The 21,143-nt window shown below is 47.6% G+C and overlaps 2 protein-coding genes across 4 annotated transcripts; one reads left to right on the top strand and one right to left on the bottom strand.

Annotated features, from left to right (window-relative positions):
• Positions 1-584: 584 nt before the first annotated feature.
• On the bottom strand, positions 585-6,438 carry Anapc11 (anaphase promoting complex subunit 11). Of its 3 annotated transcripts, none has more exons than XM_027425399.2 (3): positions 6,302-6,438; positions 5,667-5,793; positions 585-867 (listed from the first exon to the last, which is right to left on the bottom strand). In XM_027425399.2, the coding sequence occupies exons 2-3, from the start codon at positions 5,773-5,775 to the stop codon at positions 722-724; spliced, it is 255 nt and encodes an 84-aa protein (XP_027281200.1). In that variant the 5' UTR covers positions 5,776-5,793; positions 6,302-6,438; the 3' UTR covers positions 585-721. The 3 variants fall into 3 exon arrangements, with proteins under 3 accessions (XP_027281200.1, XP_027281199.1, XP_027281198.1); XM_027425398.2 differs by lacking the exon at positions 6,302-6,438 and adding an exon at positions 6,145-6,249; XM_027425397.2 differs by lacking the exon at positions 6,302-6,438 and adding an exon at positions 6,161-6,288 and having other exon boundaries at positions 588-867.
• An 82-nt stretch (positions 6,439-6,520) lies between these two features.
• On the top strand, positions 6,521-10,064 carry Alyref (Aly/REF export factor). The gene is made up of 6 exons (XM_027425396.2): positions 6,521-6,792; positions 7,116-7,247; positions 8,556-8,703; positions 9,297-9,360; positions 9,470-9,644; positions 9,753-10,064. The coding sequence occupies exons 1-6, from the start codon at positions 6,559-6,561 to the stop codon at positions 9,765-9,767; spliced, it is 768 nt and encodes a 255-aa protein (XP_027281197.1). The 5' UTR covers positions 6,521-6,558; the 3' UTR covers positions 9,768-10,064.
• Positions 10,065-21,143: the final 11,079 nt, after the last annotated feature.

Here is a 21,143-nt window from a genome sequence, read left to right as displayed (position 1 = left end):
TAATGGGTGATAATCCTCAGATGTAGAAAAGGAGTTTCCAAAGGGCTATCCATTCCTAAGACACCAGAGGACCCAAATCCTCCTGCACTAGATCTGGCCTTCAGCCTGAGGAAGAGGCAAGGGGCTCTGAACAGCACGCTGGAGTCCCCAAATATCTGGACATCACTAGTGCCTGCTTAGCTATCTCTCCCTACAACCAGAACAGCTCCTCAAGGGTGGTTGCCAGCTTTGCTCAGCTAGGGCTGGGGTCCCCTATGTTAGGGAAGCTGATGAGCCCGAACAAACCCTAAGGTCTTTGCCCAGCTCCCCTGGCTTAGTCTCTTCAACTTTTCCTGCTTCTGAGTTGTGACTCAGGTTACCATGAAGGCCTTGGCAGTAATTTCATCAAGATGTTTATTCATAAGCATTTTCCTACCAAAACATGCTGCTGCCGTATCAATATGTCAAGAAAACCGGCAACCAAGGGCCTCCAGCAAGGCTCAGAACTTTAATGAGTTTTACTTATTGAATAAAAGTGTCAATGACGCAATGGAAGAAACAAAACAAAGCAAAACAAAAGCCAAGTGAACCTTGTTTCAGCCCAAGGGAAAGCATCCTTGTCCCCATGACAGAACAAGGTCCCGGGTACCACTGTGAGGAGGGGGCGGGATCTCAGGGAAGGGGCGGAGCCTGCAGTGCTGCAGTGGGCAGGGAACTGGCCCCGGGGCGGGCGGGGCGGGCCTCACTCTTTGAACTTCCACTCTTGCCGGCACATGGGGCAGTGCTGCTGCACCTGCTGCGCGTTCAGCCACTTGAGGATGCAGTGCATGTGGAAACAGTGTGAGCACTGCCCCCACACCAGGGGGCAGTCGTCGCCAGGCACCTTACCTGCGAGAGGGGCCAGAGGGAAGACATTAGGAGAGCAGCCAGACAGCCAAGCAGGTAACAGCTCTAAGCCACAGGCAGAGCCTCTCTCTCCTCCTCCATCAGAGGACAGAAAAAGTACGAGTGCGACCCAAGTCAGGTGTGGCCCACTGCATAAAAGATCTGCAGTTGCCGGGCAGTGGTGGCGCACGTCTTTAATCCCAGCACTCGGGAGGCAGAGGCAGGAGGATCTCTGTGAGTTTGAGGCCAGCCTGGTCTCCAGAGCGAGTGCCAGGACAGGCTCCAAAGCCACAGAGAAACCCTGTCTGCAGTTACTCCCTCATTACCAAGTGCGTGCTCTCAGAGAGGGGGACTCTGGCCTGGTCCATTTGTTTCCAGTGCCTCCCTTACACCCTTCTGTTGAAGACCTTCTGTGATACCCATAAGGTATCACAGAATACCTTGGGATAGACTCCAAAGCTACACAGAGAAACTCTGTCTCGAAAAACCAAAAAAACAAAACAAAACAAAACAAAACAAAACAAAACAAAAAACCCAAGATGCCAAAGGTTCACAACCTGAGTAGGGAACTCTTTGTCTTCATTAGAGGCGTCCTGGAACCTGGAAAGCTCTTTCCCTGGACACCAGAGATCTACTGCACTACCAGGGCCTTGGGGACAGACACTGGTGTCCGTGGGACGCCTACTGATGGGACTAAGTGTGTTACCTTCACCTTCTCACCTGATTCCGCGACTCTCCTACCGCCATCCAAACCCAGGAGCACAGGCTGCAGGCACCCACTCTGCAAGCCTGGAAACCCTTCCTCCATGGAGAAAGCCCGGCCAGAGGTGGACAACGTCCATGTCACAATCAACACTAATCAGGGGCTATGAAGATGGCCCAGCACTTAGAGCACGTGCTGACCCTGCCCAGGCCCCAGGCTCCCTGCCCAGCTTCCACAGGTGTGGCAGCTCACAGCCATCTGTACCTTCAGTTCCAGGGGAGCCAACACCCTCTTGTGGTCTCCACAGACACTGCATGCATGTGGCAAATACAGATGGGCATTCAGGCAAAACACCCATACACATACAAGAAAATAGATAAATCTCCTGTTTTTCAGTAAAACTAAAAAACAAATAAAAGGGGAGACCAGGGAGGTGGGAATACAGCCCATTGGCAGAATGGCTGCCTAGCGTGCACGCAGTGCCAAATTCTACCCCCAGCTTTGCATAACTGGGAAATCCCAGCACTTGTGAGATGGGATCAGGAAGGAATTCAAGGTCATACTCAACTACATAAGAATTTTGAAGCCAACCTTCGATACAAAGAGACATGAGACTGTTCAAAAAACGAGCAAACAAGTATTCCTGACTTCCTCAGCCTAGACAACCTACTGGAGGAGAGCACAGGACACCTTTAGGTCCCACCCCACATTAGTATCAGCCTGGACCAACGAGGCAGCACCCAGTGCATCCTGGGGTACCAGCCCAATGTCTGTCACACCTATGCTGAGCCTTCCTTCCTTCCTTTGTCTTTTTTTTTTTTTTTCCTCTTTGTTTTGTTTATCAGGACAGGTTTTCTCTGTGTAGCCCTGGCTGTCCTCTGCCTCTGCCTCCACAGTGCTGGGATTAAAGGCGTGTGTGCCGCTGCTGGCTCCTAACTTCAGCAGAACTCTGTTTGAGATCACCCTTTTCCAATCAGACTTTCACCCAACTAGCTCACCAACAAGGATCACTGAGCTGGCTCATCTGTGGGTGGTCCTGTGGAGGGAGGAAGGTGCTGCCCTATGCTCAAGATGTCCCTACGGCGACAAGCCAGAGTACTTGATGAGTATGGTGTGCACTGAGAATGACTCATGCTCAGAGTTTGGCAGTGCCCTGATGAAATTATTTTTCTAATTAATTAAAATACCTCTTGACAAGACTGCTTTACCTTAAAGCCCCTTGGGACCTGAAACAGATTTATTACAGGCCTTGCTAACTTAATTTTCACAGGAGTTTAATCTGTGAGAAATCTGGTGCTTACAGAATCTATCAAGAAAACACACTGGGCCTATCAGCGCTGGGCACATTAAAGTCAACTCCCTCTCACTTGAACCAGCTATGAGCTGGACTAAGTCTCCCACTCTACACGGCCAACAGGCCTGAGTTTACCTCACACATATGAGACACTAAGTGCCTAGACATGCTTTCTGGTCATCCCTTTTGTCACAGACCTAGATGGGGTAATCCAGACTGTGTTCTGCAGCCCCATGTGTGGGTCATTTATGCCCAGGTAAGACTGGGTAGCTCTGGGGACAATGGAGTCACCTTCAATCTACAGATTTAACTTCCACCCTTTGCCTGAAGGTGGGAGTGGCTGGAAAACCTCCTGAAAGTTTTTACAAGTTAACAGTCTAATGCTACAGAAGCTACAAACAAGCCATTGTCCTCTGACTCCTATACTCTTTGTGGCTCTGTTAAATAAAGATTCCTTCTAACCAGGCAGTGGTAGCACACGCCTTTAGTCTCAAAAATAAAATAAAATAAAATAAAATAAAATGGGCTGGGAATACAGCTCAGTGGTAGAGAACTTGCACAGCACATGCTAGGCCCGGTGCTCAATACCCAGTACCATCAAATGAGAAATTAATTGAATGATGAAGAGTATTCCCTCCCTTTAGCCTTCACACTCTTGAGAGTTCCTTCTTATTTTTCCTTAATAAACCTACATTTGTGACAGGCAGTGGTAGCACACACCTTTAATCCCAGCACTTGGAAGCAAAGGCAGGTGGCCCTCTGTGAGTTGAGTCCAGTCTGGTCTACAGAGATACTTCCAGGACAGCCAAAGCTACATAAAGAAACCCTGTCTCAAAAAACAACAGCAATTGGGGCTGGAGAGATGGCTCAGAGGTTACACTGGCTGCTCTTCCAGAGGTCCTGAGTTCAATTCCCAGCACCCACATGGTGGCTCACAACCATCCAAAATGAGATCTGATGCCCTCTTCTGGTGTGCAGATATACATGGAAGCAGAATGTTGTATACATAATAAATAAATAAAATCTTTAAAAAATTGTTTAAAAACAACAACAAAAAACAACAAAAATCTACAAGTGTTCTGTTGAAAATAAAAACTAGAACTGTGTGTTCAGTTACTAATCACAAATGTTATAAATAAAAACTTAAACCAGAAAAATCAATGAATTCCTAAGAAACTCACACTTGCTGGGCAGTGGTGGCACAGGACTCTAAGAAACCCTGTCTTAAAAATCAAAAAAGAAAAGGAAAAGAGACTCTTTAATTACATCAAGATAATTATCTTGATTACATCAAGATAATTAACTCTTAGCCAATAAACCAGGTTAGGTGATCTGAGCTGTACACGCCTTTAATCCCAGCACTCTGGATGCAGACGCAGGCGGATCTCTTTTATCTTGAGACCAGACTGATCTACATAGTGAGTTTCAAGCTAGCCAGGGTTACATACTGAAATCCTGTCTCAAAAAAAAAAAAAAAAAAAAAAAAGACAAATGACAAATATGAGGCCAGTGGCAGTGGGTCCAAGAGCTAATCTAATACACAAACTGACTCAGTGGAGCCCATTCTCTATAGAGAGATAGCTTGCCCAGCCTAGACACAGGGGTGTGGGGGTGGAGAGGTGCCTTGGTCCTGCCTCAAGAAGATGATAGGGGAGACTTAGTAGACTTCCTAGGGGAGGATTTACCCTCTCCAAGGAGCAGATGGGGGGGGAGTGGGAGGAGCAGAAGGGGGAACTAGGATTCGAATGTAAAATATAAATTAATAAAAAAAGTCAAGTCACAGCTCTTTAATTGCATCAAGATGATTAACTCTGGGCTGATAAACCAGGCTGGGAGATCACATTGGTTCATACCTTTAATCCCAGCACTCTGGATGCAGAGGCAGGCATCTCTGTGACCTTTGATCTACATAATGAGTTTCAATCTAGCCAGGGTTACATACTGAGAACCTGTCTCTAAATAAATAAATAAATAAATAAATAAATAAAGACCTTTTGCATTCTGAAAAACATTAAATTCATAAAGCTCAAATGCCTGGAAAACAAGAATAGTAAGAAGTATTTAGAACAGAGAGCTGAGAGTCCTGAGATGTCAAGAATGGCTCAAACCCCAATAACAAGACATTTGGGGAAAGATGCTGGAACGAGGATGCTAGAGCAGCTTTGTGAGACACGGGGCTTAAGTTGCTCATAGTTTATAAGCATCAACTTAAAGTATGGAAACTGCTGTCTGAACTTCAGTGTGCTGGGCAGGGGTATCCTCATTTGTTCTGCTTTGCTTGGAGAAAATTCAAACTGGAAGTAGCATTTTGAGGAATTAAGAGAATGACCAATCATCACAATGTATCCCAGGCAAGCTTCAAACTCAAGCCTCCTCTTGCCTCTGTCTGTGCCACCATGCCTTGGCAAAAACAAAAGTGTTGTTTTTGTTTATTTGCTTTTCTTTGTTTTTACAGACAGACTCTCATTATGTAGCCTCCAACTCAGAGGCTACCTGTTTCTGCTCCCAAATGCTGGTATTACAGATGTTTGCCACCATGCTGGATAGGGTCTTTATACAAAAGTGAGTTTGAAGAATTCGTTTATTTTCTGTCAACTTTCCTTCAGGAAATGGAAAGTAAAACCCACGGTTTTATTTTCTGGTTTTCTTAGTTTTTCGAGACAGGGTTTCTCAGCGTAGCCCTAGCTGTCCTGGAATCTCGGAGATCCTCCTGCCTCTGCCTCCCTAGTGCTGGGAAACCCAAGGTTTTCAAGGCTGGTGGAGCTGGCCGAAGTTCTGAGAGCACGGGGGAGGGGGGGCACTTACAGTCTGGACAGCAGCCATTAAACGCCATCCTGCAGATGCCACAGTTCTCATCGTTGGCTACCCAGAGCCACGTGGCCACACCATTCCAGCACTTAATCTTCACCTTCATGGCAGCAGAGCGTGCGACCTGAGGGAAGAGGGTTTCCTGGCTAAAGTTACTCTGTATTACTACCACAGACGGCACTTGAGCATTTAAGGCGGGGAGCTGCGTGCTAGGCGCCTCCAGGGAGCCAGGCTCCCAAGTTGTTTTGCTATGTTGAAGGTCGTTTTTAGAGCTGTGCACCCAGGTAGCGGGCCAGGCTGGCTCACGCCTTTAACCTCAGCGCCGCGGAGGCAGATCCGCCCAAAACCAAAGGAGGAAAACAAAAACAAAAACCACTGCATCCATGAAAAACACCTCGGTTTTCACTCACAACCCGCGCGTGACAAGCCATCAGCTTGCTAAATTTAAATAAAATTAAATTTTAAAAAACCATCCCTTCGAGCCCACAAACCCCAAATCGGATCCACAGATCGGCCCCCCGCCTCGCAGCTCAGGGACTCGGCGGGCGGACGGACCGAACTCGATCCGGCGCCTTCCGGCCTGCGCAGGGCGGATCCCAGGCCAGGCCCCGCCCACGCCTCGCCCACTCCACCTAATCTCGCGGCGCCCCGCCCTTCCGTTGCAGGAGCGCGGGAGGTATAAAAACGACCGCGCCGCGCCGGGCGCCACACACTCGCGCGGGCCGTCCTCCTGAGCGCAGCGCAGGCGCCCTCCGCTCTCCGCGCGCGCCGAGGCCAATCAGGGGCAGCTTCGGGGGCCGCGACGCCGGAAGACCAGGGGAAGCTCCGGAAGTGACCTAGCGACGTGCTGACGCGCGGGCTCGATCTGAGGCCCGATTCCGCGCCCGCCATGGCCGACAAAATGGACATGTCTTTGGACGATATTATCAAGCTGAACCGGAGCCAGCGAGGCGGCCGCGGCGGAGGCAGGGGCCGTGGCAGGGCCGGCGCCCAGGGCGGCCGCGGCGGGGCGGTGCAGGCGGCCGCGCGGGTGAACCGAGGCGGCGGGCCTCTGAGGAACCGGCCCGCCATCTCTCGCGGCGCCGCCGCCGGCGGCAGGAACCGGCCGGCTCCTTACAGCAGGGTGAGCACGGGAGGCGCGGCGCCGGCGGGGCGGGCTCCCGGCGCCCTGAGGCGGGCGGGCGGGCGTCCTGCGGGAACCGCGGGAACGGAACGGAACGGAGGGTGGGCGGGGGCGACGCCGCGCGGTGAGCGAGGCCCCGGTCACAGGCCGGGATCTTCCGGGACGCTTTGTCCGGTCCGGTCCCGCCTCGTGGCGGCGGAGCGGCGGGCGTGGGGGTCGTCTCCTCCGGGCTCTCGGGCCGCCGTGAGAGAGAGAGTGTGAGTGCCGGGGAGGGATCGGGGCGCCCGAGACGAGGTCGCTCACGAACCTCTCTTTCCCTTCAGCCGAAACAACTTCCAGACAAATGGCAGCACGATCTGTTCGACAGCGGCTTCGGGGGTGGAGCCGGCGTGGAGACCGGCGGAAAACTGTTGGTGTCAAACCTTGACTTTGGAGTGTCAGACGCAGATATTCAGGTAAGAGACCAGAGCCGTCCGCATGCTTATCCCCACACACAGAATCCCTTCTGATCAGAGCCTGTGCTCCCCCAGGCTGCCCAAGGGCCAGCCGCTGCCCTCACAAAAAGTAGTATCCCCTGGGGTTTGAATGTGACTGATAGGTCAGGCTGCTTGGAAGGCAGCCTGGTGTGCCCCCAGAGTGGCTCTTGTCTGCTAACGTCACGAGCACCTGCCGTCTGCAAGGCTTACAGTTTCTAACGGGCACAGACTGGCCACAAGTCCGGTCCCTGTGTGACCGAGGGTGCTAGCTTCTCAGGCTTTGTGCCTGTAGTAGTAAGCTTATGAGAAGGAAAACTCTCCCCACCCCCACATGTCTGAAGGCACAGGGGTGAATGGTGGCTGTGTGTCTTCCAGACTGACCTTTCCTGGGTCTTACCAGGGGCATTGTTCTCATACCTTTGGTTGAAGTCTTTTTTTCTGTCTGTCTGTCTGTCTGTCTGTCTGTCTCTCTCTCCCCCCCCCCCCATCTCTATCCTCTCTCCCTCTCTCTGTCTTTCTTCTGGCCCTCAAATGCAATTAGAGTTAACAGAGCAGGTTTTTAGGAGTTAGTTTTGGGTCATGGGTGCTGGGCCTTTCTGGGTTCCCTTTCTCAGAGCCCCGCCATTTGGCCTTGTCAGGGAGCATAGAGCAAGGCCAGTGAGCACTCACAGTGTCTCCACACTTTTTTTAAGGTGGTTTCTGGCATCCACTGGAAACCGCTTTTGGTGAACTTCACTTCCCGCTGTGTGCCTGCGGCCGAAGTAGCCCCACACTCTGGGTTCCCTCTCCAACTCCCAGCCTGCCTGAGGTCAGGGCAGTCTCCATGGCGCATTTGACTTCAGACTTTGCAGCAGGCTTGAGTAGGAGGAGAGGGAAAGGTGAGCCAGAATCTGCCTTTGGGGGAGGGGCTTGGGTCACAGCTCCCCAAATCAGTGGGCCCTTTGAGCTGTCTGCTCTATGAACAGCTTCCCTTGGTTTTTCTCTTGGCCTTTGCTATCTGATGAAACAGCCATTAGTCAGGTTGTGAGTGCCCTTGCTGAGAGAGAGGTAGTTTCTGTGTGCTTCCTTCACCTGCATCATGGTACAGTCACACACGTCCCAACGTGGACAGGAACCCAGGTGCTCAAAGTGACACCCTTCCCTCACCTCTTGATTGCCTCTGCCCCGCCCCTTTTCTGGGTGGTGGTCAGTAAAGTAGCACCCAGGAACCCTCACAGCTACTGAACTGAGCCTCTAGAGGGAAAACAGCTTAACTGCTTGGCTAACAGTTGCCCTGTCCACTTCCAGGAACTCTTCGCAGAGTTTGGAACGTTGAAGAAAGCAGCCGTGCACTACGATCGCTCTGGCCGAAGTTTAGGGACAGCAGATGTGCACTTTGAACGGAAGGCAGATGCCCTGAAGGCTATGAAACAGTACAATGGTGTCCCTTTAGATGGTGAGTATATGGGGCTGGGCCCAGGATGCCTGGGGCTTACGGAGTTTGGGGCTGGCACCTCTCCCTGTAGGAATATGGGCTGCCCCTGTGGCTGAGGACACTTTGCATTTGCCCCTTTGTCTCTCTCTTCCATTCTGCCACCTCTCATGCTGCCCCACACATCTGGACCAACCTCTTGTGAACCCCCATCCAGCAAGCTACATCCCTCCCCTCCTTCAGCTCCTTCCGGAAGATTCACTTCTGTGAAGCCTTCTCAGAACCGCCATAGTACAACCTGAGTGCGGGGCTGTAGTCGTAAAGACAAAGGTACCTGTTCTTCTTCCGTCAGGCTACCCACACCTGTCCACCCATGAGCACCCTGGACACCTGACCAAACAGCCCTCTTAGCCTGAACTGAGAAGGAGTGAGGAGGTGTTGGTGGGGTGTTATTGCCACTTTATTTTCCCACCAGGCTCTCTAGGCCTTGTACCTTGTTGGGGGCATTGGAGACACACAAAGGCCCTTTCTAGAGCTTGCATGGAGACCAGGGTGTGGTGCCTTCTGGGTCAGCTTCAGAGCCTCTGGAGTGAGACTTGTTGTATTCTTTACCATAGGCCGTCCCATGAACATTCAACTCGTCACATCACAAATTGATACACAGAGAAGACCTGCACAAAGGTAAGTGCTAGGGCCCTTGGGGATGGGGAAAGGCCTGTGGTTTGTGATAGATAATGCCACCTACAAGGCCTTTGCAGACAGATGGCAGCATTCTGTTTTTCTTTGTTAGCATAAACAGAGGTGGCATGACAAGAAACCGTGGCTCTGGAACTTTTGGTGGTGGCGGCACCCGGAGAGGCACCCGTGGTGGCAGCCGTGGAAGAGGTAGAGGTGCCAGCAGAAACTCAAAGCAGCAGCTTTCTGCGGAGGAATTGGATGCACAGCTGGATGCGTACAATGCAAGGGTAAGTCCAGGGCTCAGAGAGGGTGGGGTTGAATGACAGCCTGTGGTAACTCTTGAAGCCAGTAGGAACAAGAACCCTTCCTTAATTTATCTTCTCCTTCTCTTTCAGATGGACACCAGTTAAACAGCCGAGCAAATCCACACAAGTAACAGGACCCAGAAGCCTCTTCCGTGATCGCTATAGAGGGAGGGTTGGCAACTGGACTGCAGACAATGGTGGATTTGTTTTTCGTTTCTCTTTTATTTTCCTGTTTTAAAATAGGATCTAAAAACTCATGTAAAGGCTTTTTTCTTTTTTTTTTTTAATTCTGAAACAGACCTGTTTTGTACCGAGTTATTTTTGGGATAAATTTTACTGGTTGTTGTTGTGGAGAAGGTGGCATTTTCACCTTTGCCATAATAAACTAGACTTGTGTGTAGAGCTGATGCTGTCAAGTGTCTTTGTGTCATAGCTGGTGACTGGCCGTAGCTAGTCCCTGGTGGGAGATGGGGAACCATGGCTGGGGCCTTCTGTCCCCTTCTCTGCTGTTCTAATACCTCACCCTAGCTTGATAGGGGGGAAGGTTACAGAGCTGCAGTGGCCTCCTGCATGCAGCTGCCTGTCCATTTGCCTGCACCGTGAGGTGATGGGGGTGTGGGGTGGTATGCTGGCTGCTCCTTTGCCTCTTCGTGTGTCGGGAATGCGGTTTTGGCTTTGAACCTCTATGTGTTTCTTGTTTTTCTGTCTTGTTACGTTGACATGAAACAAAGACTAGGGGACTTCCTTATTTGTTAGCAGTCAACCCTTGGTATCTTTGGGTGATGCTAGTTGCAGGAACAAATCTGAGGATGCCCAAATCTCATGTAAAGTGGCATGTTGTTTGCTTAGAATCTATGTGCATACCCTCATAGGCTTTTTCAAGGCATGTTGTATTGTTTGGGGAGGGCAGACAAGGTTCAGATGCCTGGCACATGTGCAGTCTTCAGTTGGAATAATATGTTTGCCCCTGCCTGGCCCTAGAGTCAGTTAAACCTATAAAATAGCCAATGGAGGCTGAGGCAGAAACCAATTCTCAAGAGGGCTGGGGTTAAAGATAGAGTGAGTACCTTGGGCTGCTTAACAGAGTTGGAAGCAGGATTTTGAAGACTAGGACTAAGAAATGGGGGCTTAAAACTTGTCCTTGTTATCTGCTGAAGATAACTATCTGGAGGACCAAGGGCAGCTAATATGGTGGGGTAACAAGCCCAGAGACTTTTATCTGTGTAGCTCTGGATGTCTGGGAACTCTGTAGACCAACTCACAGAGATTGGCCTCCCAAGTGCTGGGATTAAAGGCGTGCACCACTACCACCCAGCTGAAGCAATACTTGTAAGGGCTGCTGGAGCCTTGGCTTCAGTGTTCAGACAGGACCTCTGAGCCATGTAGGATGGCATATTATAATATACATTGTGGCTTTTAATGTATTTTCATTTTGTCCAAATGCACATACACACTTATGTGAACAGAGGACAACCATGGGTGTCCCTCAGGAGCTATCCACTTTGTCCTTTTTGACAGGGTCTCACTGGAACTGGACTCCCAAGTTAGGCTAGGTGGGCTAGCATCCTGTTTTCATCCAAAGCACTGAGATTGCAAGTTCATGCCATGCCACCTTGTTTGTGTTGTTTCTGAAGATTTTAGGGTCTGAGCTCATTCCATGTTCCTCACTTTGCCATCTCTGCTTCCACTTGAGGTGGTTGGAGGTGGGTCTCAGGTGCCAGTCAGGTAGATGAGTCTTGAGCTTGGTTTGTGGGAACCGAGGTCTGACAAAATACTTAGGCCAAGGAGTAACCCTCTCTGTAGGCATCCAGTGTTCAGGCTTACATAGCCAGTGGTTCATGGTATATTCAGAAACCTTTAATCCTTTATATTCAGTCTGCATCTTGCTGCAGGGCCCTCAGGTAAACAGTTTTACTCTTCCCTTTAGCAAACTAATACTTAGTAGAGAAAATGAAAATGAGAAATTAGAATATAGTGTAACAAATAAGGAACGGTGGAATAGTAGAATATTTCTGTTACCTGCTGTGTTTGCCAGGGACCTGGCCACCCCCGTCCCCCATTCCCAGAATCAGTTACAGGATTTTTTTTTTTTTAAGCTAGGCAGTGAGCCTGACGGTGGTGGAGCATGGGTGCAGAGGCAGGTGAATCTCTGAGTTCAAGTCCAGCCTGGTCTACAGAGAAAGTTCCAGGACTGCACAAGAACCCTGTCTCAGCCGGCGGTGGTGGCACACGCCTTTAATCCCAGCACTCGGGAGGCAGAGGCAGGCAGATCTCTGTGAGTTTGAGACCAGCCCGGTCTACAAGAACTAGTTCCAGGACAGCCTCCAAAGCCACAGGAAAACCTTGTCTCGAAAAAAAAAAAAAAGAGCCCTGTCTCAAAACACTAAAAAAAAACTCACTGTGTTCCTAATTTGAACTAATTAAAAAAAACCAAACTACTCAAAAAAAAAGGAACCCTGTCTCAAAACACTAAAAAAAAAAAAAAAAAAAACTCACTGTGTTCCTAATTTGAACTAATTAAAAAAAAAAACTCAAAACCAAAAAAAAAAAAAAAAAAAAATCAGGCGTTGGTGGCGCGCTCCTTCGCTCCTTTAATCCCAGCACTCGGGAGGCAGAGGCAGTCTGATCTCTGTGAGTTCGAGACCAGCCTGGTTCCAGGACAGCCTCCAAAGCCACAGGGAAACCCTGTCTCGAAAAACCAAAAAAAAAAAAAAAAACAACTCACTGAACACATAGTGTGTTTTAGTGTTGTGTTGTGCTTTTGGTATGTAGCCTAGGTTTTTTACTTTGGTTAAGACAGGGTTTCACTGTTGTCATTAGACTGTTGGCAGTCCTCTTGCCACAGCTTCCTAATGCTGGGATTCTTGGCATGTATCACCATAATCAACTTCTGAAAAACTGTAAACTCTTCCAAATAGTTGTAACATCTTAGTCTTTGGTTTCTAGAGACGAAAGTTTGCTATGTAGCCCTGGCTGACCTGCTGTGTGGAGTCTATGCTGGCCTTGGTCTCAGTGGTTCACAGTTCTTTACTTAGAAGGAGGGTCACTTGAATCCAGGAGTTCAAAACTAGTCTGGACAATATAGCAAGACCTTGTTTTGTTTTTTAAATTGGATATGAAGAATGTCTGGATTCAAGTCGTACAGAAATCACAGTTCATCACACCTCATCTCTTTTTATATTTCTTAATGTCCTTGCTATAGTTTAGAACTGGAGTGTCTGCCACTAGCCCAGAGTGAGTTTTAGGAGGTTAGAGCTTATGGAAAGTATTTAGGTCATTGGAACCGTGCCCTTGAAGGAGATACTAACATCTTACTAACTTTCTTTACATTGATTTATTGCACTTACACATGCTCTATGGCATATGGGTGGTCAGAGGTCTTCCATCTTGTAGGTTTTAGCAATCAAACTTGAGGCTTGTGACAAGTGCCTATCCATTGAGCCATCTTGCTGACCTCTCTTTCCTTCCTGGCAAATTGCCTGTAATGAGCTGTGCTATTGACAGGCCCAAAGAAACCTCCAGAACAGCCAAAAAGAGTCTGTTCTTTCTTAAAGGAATGACATAGTGACCCATGCTGTAATTCAGGCTGGCCTTGAACTTGACAACAATCCTCCTGCCTCAACCTTCTGAGTGCCAGGACTTAAGGCATGAGCTACTTTATGATGCTTATTCTGTAGAGTTGATAATGTCAGGTATGTTTGTCATCCTAATGAGAAACTGAGTAGAGTAATTATATCGTTAATGTGTGTGGTTACATGTATACATATGTTGATGCAAGACTGTACACCTGTGTATGTCAGTGCCCGTGCACTTTTGTGCATGCATGTGGGAGCCACAGGGTGACATCAGGTGTGTGAGCTCAGTGAGTTTATGTACAGGAGCTCTTGATAGCCAGAAGAGGATGCCAGGGTTCCTGGGATTGGAGTTAGATGCTTTTGAGCAACTGTGTGAGTGAGTGCTGGGGACCAAGTCTATCACTCAGGAGGCAGAGGGAGGTGGAGCTGTATGATTTTTGAGGCCAACCAGTCTACATAGGCAGTTCCTGATCAGCCAAGCTACATAGAAAGACCCTGTCTCCAAAAACAGAAATGATGATGCCCTTTTTTACAAAAAAGATATTTCTAATTATATGTAGTTGGGGGTGGTATATGCACATACCTGCAGGTGCCCGTTGAGGCCAGAAAAGAACCCTGGAACTGGAATTACAGGTGACTGTGAGCTGCCATGTAGGTGCTGGGAACTGAACCTGAATCTGTTTCAAGAGCATCAAGTGATGTTAACCACTGAGCCTTTTCTTTCTTTTTTTTTTTCCCAATACAGGGTTTTTCTCTGTAGCTCTGGCTATCCTGGAACTCACTTTGTACACCAGGCTGGCTTTGAACCCAGAGAGATCCATATGCCTCTGCCTCCCAAGTGCTGGGATTAAAGGCACTTGACAGCACTACCAGCCTTGAATATATATTTTTTAAAATTTTACGTTATGTGCACTGTTATTTTTCCTGCTTGTTTGTCTGTGTGAAGGTGTCAGATCCCCTGGAACTGGAGTTACAAACAGTTGTGAGCTGCCATGTGGGTACTAGGAATTGAACCTGGGTCCTCTGGAAGAGCAGCCAGTGTGCTTAAGTGCTGAGCCATCTCTCCAGTCCCCACCACTGAGCCATTTCTATAGCCCCTATCTTTTTTATTTTGAAACAGAATCTCACTATGTAGCCCTGGCAGCCAGGAGTTCACAGAGATCCTCCTATCTCTGTCTTCTGAATGATAGAATTAAAAGGTGTATATCAGTATGCCTGGCTTTTAAAATTACACTTATTTGGAGGGAGGCTGCATAGTACACGTGTGGAAGAAGACTTGGAGTTGCTTCTCTCTTTCCACTGTGTGGGTCCCAGGTTTGAATTCAGTGCTCCAAGTTTGGTGGCAAGTGCAATTTCCCACGGAGCCGTCTTCTATGCCTGTCGTTTGCATGGGTGCTGAGGATCCTGGTTCAGGTCCTGTGCTTGCATAGCAGGCATTTCACTGGCTTAGCCATCTCCCAGCCTTTTTTGTGTTATGTGTGCTGGTGATCAAACCATGGCTCCATGTCTACAGTCCAACACTACCACTAAGCTTAATCCACAGCCCCTGTTTTTCTGTTCAAGAATTTTAGAACTGATTATTGTGTGTGGGTGACGACATGATGTGTGTTTGTGTGTGGGCACGCACATGCTACTGTGTGTGTGGAGGTCAGAGGACTGTGGCTTCACTTGTCTTCTACATGTGGGACCCAGGAATCAAACTCAGGTCATCAGGCTTGTACAGCAGGTGCTGTGTGTCATTGTGAATATTCTAAAGTTACTGTGTAATTTGACATTCATGCAGACAGAAAAATGAGTGATTCTATTGTAGACTGCTTGCTGTGTGCTTTTTCTTTGTTTTTGTGATTTCCAGACAGGGTCATGTGTAGATGACTCTGGGGCCTTGAACTCCAGATCTTCCTCCCATTTGAAGGTATCGGGTTTTACAGGAATGCACACACAGTTATCCTGCATTTTTTCCAGCCTGGCTGAGTAGATTAAATATATAACTTTACTCCTGAATCTTTTTGGAGATGGAGTCTTTATAGGCCAGACTCTGCCTCTCTGCCCCTATACCTGGAATGACCTGTGCCTTTTTTCTCTCTCTTGTTGAAACAAAGTTTTAGAAACTATTGCTCAGGGGGCTGGAGAGATGGCTCAGCATTGACTGTTCTTCCAGAGGTCCTGAGTTCAATTCCCAGCAACCATCTGTGGTGGCTCACAACCATCTATAATGAGATCTGGTGCCCTCTTCTGGCCTGTAGGCATACATGCAGGCAGAACACTATACATAATAAATAAATAAAATCTTTAAAAAAAAAAAAAAAGAAAGAAAAAGAAACTATAGCTCAGACTGTCCTGGATAGGCTAAACTTGACCAAATGATGGTCGTCCTCCTTAGCTCTCTGACTACAAATATAAACATCTGCACACAGCTTGCATCATTTATTCACTTGGCTATTTGTATCAAAGTGGATTTTATTGCTCAAATAGCTTTATCTCTGGGTCTCTGAGATGGCGTCTATGCCATTCCTTACCAAACATGGGGCCACCATTTCTCCAAGGAACCCCCGGCTCCTTTAATGGAGACCAGCATCTGGCAACCAGTACCTGAACATTGGGTTAGCTTGTCATTTCTTGCTCTCTAGCCAGAGCTTGAAACACATGTATACACTATTGTGTTTGTTTCTGTAGTGTCTAGTCGTGTATACAACTGAACAATCACGAGTTCCTACTAGTGTCTGACTCCTAACACCCCAGGACCATTCTACCTATTCTTGCTTCCTCTTGTTAATTTCTTTGTATAACAGGGAAAAGTTATTCACTTACGTGATAAGATGTTTTAAGTGTAAACCCAAGTTTTCAGAACTGCTTTACAGTCCCTGTGAGCAACATCTGCTAACTAGACTACAGTGCTAGCTTTATTAGGATGCAGTAAAAGTATTGATTCCAAGAGTTGTCTGTGTCTAGGTGTATTGGCACACACTTTTTTTTAAAGGTTTATTTATTTTTATTTCATGTACATTGGTGTTTTGCCTGCATGTGTGTCTTTGTGAGGGTGCCAGATTCCCTGGAGCTGGAGTTACAGACAGTCATGACCTGCCATGTGGGTGCTGGGAATTGAACCCAGGTTCTCTGGAAGTGGCCAGTACTTTTAACCTCTGAGCCATCTCTCCAGCCGGTGGCACACACTTTAATCCCATTACTCAGGGGCAGAGGCAGGAGGATCTCTTGAGTTTGAGGCCAGCTTGGTAAACATAGCAAGTACCAGAACTACATAGAGAGACCCTGTCTCAAAAAACAAAAAAGTCGTCAGGCAATAAAAAACTGGAGCTATATATTCAGTTGGCAGAACTAGCATGCATGAAGTCCTGGGCTTGATCTCCAGAACCCCATAAACTAGACCTGGTGGTGTATGTGCCTGTAATCCCAGCACTAACCAGGTACAGGCAGGAAAATCTGAAGTTTAAGGTCATCTTTGGACACATAGGGAATTTGAGCTAAGCCTGATTGGTATACATGAGACCTGCATCAAGACTCACTCACGCTGAGCAGCAAAGGACTATAATCTCAGCAGTCAGGACACTAAGGCAAAAGAATCTCGGGTGCCTTGGGCAGTGGTGGGACATGCCTTTGATACCAGCTCCTGGTAGGCAGAGGCAGGTGGATTTCAGTGATTTTGAGGCATTCTGAGTTATAAAGCAAGTTCTAGGACAGCCAGGATGTTACACAGAAACCCTGTCTAAAAAAAATCTCTGATGCAAGGTTAGCTTGGGCTATGAGACTCAAAACACCATCCCCTAAAATCAAAACAAAGGTTCTCTGCCTTTTTGTTCTTTGTATACAAGTTAATTAATCACAATAGTTAGGATTCTGTTTCAGCACCTTCCTCGTTGGCTAATTTTAACATTACGTACAGTGACAAAGCACACACGGTTGACTAAAACAAGTGAACAGGTCTGAAGAATCCTGAGCAGTAAACTCTGGGCTTTACAAATGACCAAAAAACTCAGCTAAACTATTTATGCTTTTTGCTTACTACTCTATTCAATAGGAAATGGGGAAAAAAAAAAAAAAAAACTGGCATAGTGACCCAGGCCCAGCATTCAGGGGGCAGAGGCAAGCATATATCTGAGTTCAAGTCCAGCCAGGGCTACATAGTAAAATCCTGTCTCCAAAAAAGAAAAAAAAAAAGGAAATATGCAAATTTGTAATTCTATAGCTAGGGCTTGTCTCATAGGACAACCAGCTATGGTTGGCCAGCCACAGGCCTGCTTTGCTTTGCATTCTGCCCTGAAGTGGACTCTCCTGGTGCTCCCTTGCAAGAGATGATTGGTGTCTGCTTCAGAAGTCTCCAATTCATAATTCATTGGCAATTTTTTGTGTGTATGCCATAGTTTAACAATGCTAGTTTTTCAGGGATTATGAAAGGTTATGTATGTCACTTTTATCAAGTTGTAATTTATATGACCTACTAACTGTTATTGACTCTGGTGCCAACTGGCCAGCCATTTGTTGGAAAATAACAAATAATATGTCATTAAAGATTTTTTAGCCAGGCGTTTGTGGCGCACGCCTTTAATCCCAGCACTTGGGAGGCAGAGGCAGGTGGATCTCTGTGAGTTTGGGGCCAGCCTGGTCTCCAGAGCGAGTGCCAGCATAAGCTCCAAAGCTACACAGAGAAACCCTGTCTCGAAAAACCAAAAAAAAAAAAAAAAAAAAAGATTTTTTTTTAAAAATTCCTCTTGTGTGTGTGTGTCCATGTGCGTGCATGCAGAAGCCAGAGGATTTCCGGCATCTTGCTGTATTACTCTGCCTTACACCTTTGAGACAAGGTCTCTCACCTAACCTAGAGCTAGGCTGTCAGTCAGCAAGCCCCAGGTTCCTCCTGTTGCAGTCCCCACCCCATTCCCAAATTCCCTTCCCATGGCAAGCAATAAGGTTTACATGCACATGTGTAGCCATGCTTGGCTATTTTTTTTAATTCTATTTTTTAAAGATTTATTTATTACATATACAGTGTCTGCCTGCAGGCCAGAAGAGGACCCTAGATCTCCTTACAGATTGTTGTTGAGTCACTATGTGGGTGCTGGGAATTGAACTCAGGACCTCTGGAAGAGCAGCCAGTGCTCTTAACTGCTGAGCTATCTCTCCAGCCCCATGCTTGGCTTCTTACTTGAGTGCTAGGAATTTGAGCTCAAGATTTGTTCTTATTGCATGTGTGGATTTTGCCTGCATTTATTAATGCCACCTAGTGTCCATGGAGGCCAGAAGAGAGTGTTGGATCCCTGCAACAAGATTTACAGATGGAGCCAGGCGTTGGTGGCATTCAAAATGGTTTATTAAGGGTTTCCATGACTGTGAGACGCAACTGCTCCTGGCATTACCAAATTACATCAGAGAGGAAGATGGACATCGAAGAAATTCGTTATGGAGTTTGCCTTTTACATGGCAGGAATAGCCATTTGGACAACAAACTGTTTACTAGTGTCACCGTTCGTTGGTGGCACACGCCTTTAATCCCAGCACTGGGGAGGCAGAGGAATGCAGATCTCTGTGAGTTTGAAATCAGCCTGGCTATGAGAGCTAGTTCAAGGACAGTCTCCAAAGCCACAAATAAACCCTGTCTTGAAAAACAAAACAAAAAATAAAATAAATGAATAAAGATTTATAGATGGTTCTGAGCTGCCATATGGGTGATGAGAACTGAGCCTGGGTCCTCTGGAAGAGCAGCCGTGCTCTTAACTGCTGAGCCAGTTCCCCAGCCCTATCATTAAGGATTTTAATGTAAATAAATAAATAAAGCTATTAACAGTAGTGGGAGATAAGTCTTACATGTTGTTGTTGTTTTTCCAGACAGGTTTCTCTGTGTAGCTCTGGCTGTCCTGGAAGTCACCCTGTAGACCAGGCTGACCTCAAACTCACAAAGATCCACCTGCTTCTGCCTGGAATTAAAGACGAGCGCCACCACCACCCAGCTGCCCATGTGTTATAAGTGAAAGTTTTTGGTAGTATAACAGGATAGCATATAGCCTAGCATGGATGAGAGCTTGGATTCTGTCTCCACACACACGCACACACGCACACACACACGCGAGCACACACACGCGTGCGAGAGGTTCTAAAGTAGAAAGTGTATGCTGAAGGAAAGCATGGTGTGGTCCAGACACCTTTAACAAAGAAAGTGCACCCTGGAGTTGAGTTTCAAGCACCTGACCAGATCAAGTGGCTCAACAAGCTGCCTGCAACTCCAGTTCCCGATGATGGAGTGCTCCTCTGGCCTGCAGAGACACTGTGCAAACACATACCCATATGGAGACAGACACATAATTTAAAACAAACGAACAGGCCAGGCATGGTGGCGCACACCTCTGATCCCAGAACTCAAGAGGCAGAGGCAGGTGGATCTCTGTGAGTTTGAGGCCAGCCTGGTCTACAGAATTCCTGTACAGAGAATTCCAAGACAGAGAAACCCTGTCTTGAAAAACCACCCCACCCAACCCCCCCAAAAAAAGAGAAAAAAGAAAAGGAAGTTGAAAGTCTTATGGTGAGACCCTGTCTCAAAAGAAGAAGGAGAAGAAGAAAGTTCAAGACCTGCCTGGTCTACAAAAGTGAGTTCAGCTGGGCATCAGTGGCGCACGCCTTTAATCCCAGCACTCAGGAGGTAGAGGCAGGCGGATCTCTGTGAGTTTGAGGCCAGCCTGGTCTACAGAGTCAGTGCCAGGATAGGCTCCAAAGCTACACAGAGAAACCCTGTCTCCAAAAAAAACAAAAAAGTGAGTTCAAAGCCAGCCTATTTAGTGAGTCCCTGTCTCCAAGGTTTAACAGTTTTGGGGACTGTTTACATAGCAAGTGCTTCCAAGATAAAACATTCATGCCAGCCTGGCAGTGGTGGCCCCACGCCTTTAATCCCAGCACTCCGGAAGCAGAGGCAGGAGGATCTCTGTGAGTTTGAGGCCTGCCTGGTCTACTGAGAGAGTGCCAGGACAGCCTCCAAAGCTACAGAGAAACCCTGTCTCGAAAAACCAAACCAAGCAAGCAAAAACATTCATTACAGAGCTGCAGAGATGGCTCAGGGGTTAAGAGCACTGAATCCTCTCCCAGATGACCTAGGTTTGATTCCCAGCCCCAACATGGCGGCTCACAACTGTCTGTAACTCCAGTTCCCGAGGATTTGGCACCCTTTCAGAGGCATACACAAAGGGAAAACATCAATGCACATAAAAAATGTTTTAAAAAATTTCATGGGCTGGAGAGATGGCTCAGGGGTTAAGAGCATTGACTGTTCTTCCAGAGGTCCTGAGTTCAATTCCCAGAAATCACATAGTGGCTCACAACCATCTGTAATAAGATCTGGTGCTCTCTTCTGGCCTGCAGGTAGACATGCAGGAAGAACACTATATACACAATAAATAAATAAATCTTTAAAAAAAATTCACTCCATCCTTCAGGGAAGCTCCTTAAAACTCAGGAAATAAACAACTAGATAGCTTCGGGAAGTCCCTAAATCTAACCAGATTCACCACTACCACCCCAGAGCTTATATAAGTAGTAAAGACTGCTTGGAGACAATCAGTAAACAAACCAAACTGCCTGCCAGAGGCAGAGACCGGTTGAACTGTCGGGAAGAGACATTCTCCAACTTGTTGAGCTGCCTGTGAGTCATGCAGTGAACTCCAGGCTTCCAATTTGGTGAACTCTCATCATGCTGCGGTGGTCTGGCTTTTGGTGACTTTGAGTCATTTCTCCTCCTGTAACCCCTTAAGCCATCCTCCCGTAAATAACACCCAGTAAACCTCAATGCTTCTCCAGGTTGGACTTTGGGTATCCTTAATTGGGTCTCTGTCTGGTGTTTGGTTTGCTTTGTTTGTTTGGTTGGTTAATTGGTTTTTTGAGACATAGAGTTTCTCTACTGTTTCCCTGGCTG

This window comes from Cricetulus griseus, chromosome 7, assembly GCF_003668045.3.
Source record: "Cricetulus griseus strain 17A/GY chromosome 7, alternate assembly CriGri-PICRH-1.0, whole genome shotgun sequence".
Classification (NCBI taxonomy): Eukaryota; Metazoa; Chordata; class Mammalia; order Rodentia; family Cricetidae; genus Cricetulus; species Cricetulus griseus.
This window is presented reverse-complemented; position numbering and strand designations above follow the sequence as displayed.